This window comes from Gekko japonicus, unplaced genomic scaffold, assembly GCF_001447785.1.
Source record: "Gekko japonicus isolate JY-2015 unplaced genomic scaffold, Gekko_japonicus_V1.1 scaffold361, whole genome shotgun sequence".
Lineage (NCBI taxonomy): Eukaryota > Metazoa > Chordata > Lepidosauria > Squamata > Gekkonidae > Gekko > Gekko japonicus.
Window position 1 is genome coordinate 205,575 of NW_015174852.1, and position 6,357 is coordinate 211,931.

At 41.9% G+C, this 6,357-nt stretch overlaps 1 protein-coding gene across 9 annotated transcripts in view; it reads right to left on the bottom strand.

Moving 5' to 3' along the window:
- The window catches only part of MEF2A (myocyte enhancer factor 2A), a 93,862-nt gene extending 89,857 nt beyond the window's left edge, over window positions 1–4,005 (bottom strand). For all 9 annotated transcript variants that reach the window (XM_015424561.1, XM_015424559.1, XM_015424557.1 and 6 more), the window contains exon 1: window positions 3,821–4,005. In XM_015424561.1, coding sequence (XP_015280047.1) covers window positions 3,821–3,874 — 54 coding nt within the window. In that variant the 5' untranslated portion in view covers window positions 3,875–4,005. The remainder of the gene's footprint in view (window positions 1–3,820) is intronic.
- Between the last annotated feature and the right edge of the window lie 2,352 nt (window positions 4,006–6,357).

The following is a 6,357-nucleotide window of genomic DNA, read 5'->3' on the forward strand; positions in this document are numbered from 1 at the left end:
AAGGAACCCTGAAGGTCAAGCTTTGCCTCATTATTGCAAGAAAATTCACTTATTTTCACTTGCAAAATGCTTTTTATTTAGTACCTTATTGCAAAAATGGTAAATAAGTTCTCCCATGTAATTCTTTTACTGATAAGAGGGTAGCACTTGATAATGCTGGCACTGGTCGCTTTGATAGCTAGTTTACAACACTTTATTCAGTCTAGTTCAATTATATAAATGGCCTACAGATCACTCAAGCAGATAAGAGCTCCTAATTACCACTACAATGACAGACTCCTGTTAGATCCCATGTAATTCTTTTACTGATAAGAGGGTAGCACTTGATAATGCTGGCACTGGTCGCTTTGATAGCTAGTTTACAACACTTTATTCAGTCTAGTTCAATTATATAAATGGCCTACAGATCACTCAAGCAGATAAGAGCTCCTAATTACCACTACAATGACAGACTCCTGTTAATTATAATCCCCTGGAGTATCGGTTACTCTGTATACAGCATGCTGAGTTTAGATATAATCCTATCTGAAGGGAAATGTTTTTCAGACTTCCCTGTCTCTCTACTCAGCAAACCGAAACAGCAGAATAAAATGGCAGCACCATCGTTACCATGCTTTTCAAAACTCATTCAGTTCTATTCCACCTTTCTCCCCAGTGGGTACCCAATGTAGCTTAGATCAATTTCCTGTCCTCCATTTTATCCTAAATGGAAGCAAATATCAGAGTCCAAATTGAAGTGTAAGTCATCAAATTTTCTGAGCCATAAAAAGCCAACCCGTAATCCAGATGCCTGATGCCGCGTTTCGAATAATTCTTTTTCAAGCATGGCTGTAATGGAACCCAATCTCAAAAACTGGCATATACTAAGCCAGAATGGTCAGTCAAGGAGGATTAAGGCTCAGAAAATTTGATGACTTACACTTCAATTTGGACTCTGATATTTGCTTCCATTTTGGAGTAGACACATGGAAAGACTGTAGACTGTGCTTCTATTATGCTTTATTATTGTACCTTGGCCAATTGATTCATATTATACTTGCTGTTATGCTTATATGATTATTATATACTTGTTATTCTTAGTCAGTGGTGTGTTCTTTGCTGCTTCTTGTACACTGGCTTCCGCCCTTTTTTTGGCTCCATTTTATCCTCACAACAACCCTGTGAGGTAGGTTAGGCCAACAGTATGTGACTGGCCCAAAAGCACTCAGGAAGCATCTACTGCAGGGTGAGGATTTAAACCTGAGTCTCCCAGACCCTAGTCTGACACTTTAATTACTACACCACATTGGTACTTATGAATGAAGACAAAATACACTCGCAAAGTTATGCTCAGTAACACTACCAGATGTGTATTTCTGCATTACAAACTGGCTGGAAAATGGGAAAGATCAACTTATGACAGCTGTTTGCATTTTTTGTCTCTATCCAAATCCAATGTGTATATATATATCTTTCATGACATGTTTCATACATCTGATGAGACGGCCTCTAGTCAACAAAAGCTTACGCCACAGTAAATCTGACAGTATGTCAGAAGAGCCCTTTTAATTTCTGCTGCAATACGCTAAAACAGCCAGCACTCTAACATGTTTGACTAAATCATGATAGCAGTTCTCATTGATCAAAGTAATTTTCTTTGATCTCACTACTTAGGGTTTTAATTTATTTTTTTTAATAAACCACACTTCTAATTGGTACCTTGCTTTCAGAGGAAGAAGTACTAAAAGATTTAAAAAAACCCCTCCAAAAAAAATACACATTCTTAATCAATTCAATGAGGTGGCTATAAATATCTACAATCAATAACCACATCTGTTCTGCCAGCACTAAACGGGGAGAAAGAGGATGCCATTAAATCAAGTTTTTGGTTAAATGAATGACGCAGTTTATTTAGGGTGAAACACTATGTCACTACGTCACCTCAATCCTTACAGAAGATTTTCTTCACAGCAATGTTTTACTGGTGAGGGATAAAGAAAGCCCAAAAGGTTTTAATTGCTGAAAATGTTCCAGGAGACACTCTTTTTGTAGCTCATCTGATTTTTAACTTTATTTAGGTGTTACACTGGCTTATTGTTTCATTAATTAATTAATTAATACTCCAATCTTCTGTCCAGTGGGGAACCAAAGTGGCTTACATCATTCTCCTCTTCTCCATTTTATCCTCACGACCAGACTGTGAGGTAGGTTGAGAGTGCATGAGCGGCCCAAGGGGCACCCAGCGAGTTCCATGGTGGAGTAGGGATTTGAACCTGGGTCTCTCAGATCCTGGCTCTCATATTGAAAGAGTTGGAGGAAAGAGACCGGCTGGGTATGCATGAGAGGGATACAGGGACAATAAGTCCAGAGGGAGAGCAGAAGCCCCTGAATTTGCCTGAAACAGGCACAACAGCTTTGTGCGCACACAGGCTCAGAGGGGAAACGTCCCAAAGCAGCATTTCCTATCACACACCCTATAAGAGTGTCACACATACAAGGTTACAACTGCCCGGCAAAGATCTCAGGCAAACTTCCCACGTTCACCAGATAGATATCAGAAGAGCCAGTGCCTAGCAGGCAATCTCACTATCTCGTTATGTCCATAACGTAAGTAACAGCAGGGGTCATTTCCTGCAGGAGCGCAGAGGAGTGGAGCTCCAGCAGTAAAGAGCCCAGGGGGCGGGCACATGCAACAAGCCCCGCCCCCTGCTCCCAGCAGCCCTCAGTCAGAGCAAGAAGAAGCCAGGTAAGCTGCAGAGCTCCCCCCGGCCCCCCGGTTGAAAACAGTCCAGTGGCACCTTTAAGAACAAGGTTTATTCAGGTACAAGCTCTCCCTCCGCTGCGAGGACAGATCCGCACATTCCCCCCCCCCCAATAGCTAGCAATCCAAAACAGAACAGTGGAGCCTGAGCAGTGGGTGTTGCCTTCTGATACACTTCCGGTGATGTCAGGGGGTGTGGCATATGCAAATAAGCTATGCTAATGAGTTATGCTAATGAGCTCCTGCACCTCTTTTTCTATGAAATGACCCTTGAGTAACAGTGATACACAACCTGGTGCCCATGGGTGCCAGGGCACCTACCAAGGGGTTTCCTGATGCTCGCTTGCTTCTTCCCCAAAGCAAAGCCAATCCTGGCTTTCCTCCACCTCCAGGAGAACACGGAGCAACTGGCTTCACGGTACAAGGCTGCCTGGCTTGCAATTTCCCAGTATTTTGCGACTGGTCCCAACCCTCCACCCCCGGTAGCAGACATTTGTGGGGATGCCCATTCCCTGTTCTCCACAAGTTCAACAAGAATGGGGCACCCTGATCTAGAAGCTAGAGAGCCTAAACCTGCAGAGGAAAATAGGGGGGGAAAGATTGCTACTGTTGGCCAGGCTGCTGGCTACAGTCTCTGATCACACGGGCAAATATGCATGGGGGAAGGGGTCAGTCTTGCACAATAAACAAAAGCAGTCCAGTGGGACCCTCTTGAAGGTGCCTTCCACTGAGTTTGATCAGTCTCGTCCACAGTGTGAGGCAGCAGCTCTCCAGGACGTTCTACCTGATCCTTTTTAACTGGATATGCCAGGGACTGAACCCGCAGCCTTCTGCATGAAAAAGCAAATCGTCTACCATTTGAACCATAGCCCCTCCCTGTGGGCACCTCCTCCACATTCAACAGCCTGTGTTGTACTAGATTCTGCCAAACACAGAGAGATGCAGATTCCAGAGTCCTTACAGTCAAACATGGACTCACTCGAAGACAAAAGTAAGAAAGGAGAACAGTTCTATTCCGAAGTGCAATCGGTCACTTAAAAAATGAACGTATGGCATTTCCAAGGACTCTTCATTTCTCACCTGTCTGTTTCGTTCATCCATTATTCTTGTGATCTGTATTTTCTTCCTCCCCATTTTCACTGTTTCCCTCTTTATAATCCAGAAGCACTCAAGTAAAATAATCCGCAAACTCTGTGTCCTAGCGCATGGTAGGCAGTTCTCTCTGGACTAAAGCCACAGTCCGTTCACCGTGTTGCCTCTAAAACCTGAAATGGAAAGACACATTGAAATCAGTTGTATGGTGTTAGAAGTACAAAATTTCACACCATTTACTTCTATACTGGAAGTCATCAGCAAGGCAAACCAACTCGTCCTTAATCAGAAAGGCAACTCTGTGAATTAGGTCATATGGGGCTTTCGCTGTACTCTGTCCAAAGCACTCACATCACAACATCAGTCTATACAATTCGTCCGTGTCAAGGTTTGCATTCACTGCCCGGTGATTGCGAATACTCAAAAAGTTAACAGCTCCTTTTAAAATCCTGAACAAGCCTTTAAATGGAAAGATGGTACTCTTCCAAAGCAATGTCATGAATGATGGAATTATTTTACACTCCATTACAGGCACAATAGTACTAGCTCTTTTTTTCAGGTGCAATTCCATTCTATCACACACACGCAACACTCTGACTCATTCAAAATATTTACCTGTTCTGTGTTGCTACAAGCATGATGAAATCAAACAGGAAAGAGAAGTCTTCCAACACAATGCACCAAGAAGTTAAAGCAAATGGAGGTTCAAAATCTGGGTATAATTCTATTTCAACCTATTATAAGTTTCAGTCCTCTCCTCAAGAACAACTCTACATAGGTTCCTGTTGGAGGACTATGAGCAAGACGAAGCAATTAAATCTGTGATGATTACTTGGATGAAGGATATAGGGGAAAATATGGAAGATGAACAATGGTCTAGCATGTGGAAGACGGTCAAATATATGAAAGCGGTGGCGTATAAGGAGAATGTGTATAAGATGTTCCACCGATGGCATTGGTCTCCGGACAAACTGGCTAAGTGTTATCCTAATTTATGTTGGAAATGTAAAATGAATAAGGGGACATTTTACTATATGTGGTGGATGTGTAGTAAGATACAAGGCTATTGGAAGATGGTTTGGAAGGTAATCCAAGAAATCCTGGAGAAAAATGTAGCTTTAAAACCTGAAATATATTTGTTAAATATGATCCTGAAAGGTTACAATAAGCAAGAATCATACATATTAGGATATATAATAACAGCTGCTAGATTGCTATTGGCCAAAAATTGGAAATCTGAAGTTATACCCAAGAAGGAAGAACTAGTAGTTAAGATACTGGAGCTAGCAGAATAGGAATGAAATGTTGCAGAATAGGAATGAAAAGGTACATGAAAAGTGATGGGAAAAGGTATATAATTGGATAGGCGAACTGTCAAGAAATTAGTGTCTTAAAAATGTGTATAAGAATTAAGCGATGAATGACTGATATATATGTAAGATGTATAGATGAAATGTATAAATGGAAACGAAATTAAAAAATTTACAAAAAAAAAGAACTCTACATGTGTGCTTAAAGACCAGCATATTTTGAATGCCATTTAAAAATAAATCTATTTGATACATCCCCATGCTGTGCTTCATTTCCCTAACAGACTACTTCACAGGAACATACAGACTGACAAACAGCTGAGAAATTCAAGGTTATGTTCATTACTGTAAAACTTGCAAGTTTTCGCACATCACTAACAAGCCAATTACCAATCCAACACTTTTTCCCACAGCTTGCAAACCTCTCCAAATGTAAACTGGAGTTACGATCCACATAAAGGAGAAAAGACTGCACACCAAAAGCTTGCATGCTTGCTGAGCAACCAACCTGCACAGAGCTATTCACCTGCACTTTTCCCACAGTATGCGTGATAGTGTTTTCTGAAGGATTCTTATGTCGCATACACACTATCAACAATTCAGCAACAGATTTAATTATTTTTATTTGGGGTTGTTTTTTTAATCCCTCCTGCCCCCAGTTTGCCATTTGCCCACCCTTAGCGTGTAATTGAGGAGCTGGAGGGGAAATAATGGCTGGAAAATGACCTCCACTGTAACCCTCCAGGAATTTCCCCATGTCTCTATGATAAAGACCACAGATTAGGGGGAATTCTAGAGCATCACCCAGAAGTCACATCACATCATCTCCAAACTCACCATCACAGCAACCCAGCAATGCCAGAGAGGCTATAAAGGGTGTAGTGACCCAAGCTCACCCACTGAACTTTCTGGCTGCACAGGGATTAGAACCCAAAGCTCTTCCCAGCTCTACTCTGATAGGCCATCTACCACACCACAGTGCCTCTTTCATGCGAACATAATGCAGAAAAATACAGTTCAAAAAACTGATTGTCATGTCCAAGCCATGGCTGGGAGGACTGAAAACATGCCATGGGATCACACATTCCCCTCCTCTCCTCTGATTTGCCCCTCCCATTCCTGATTCTCTTTACCATAGTGTCTGCAATAATCAGGCAAAATTATGTTTAGGGCCAGCTACAGTTAGCCTTCAAACCATGGTTCAACCCTGACCTG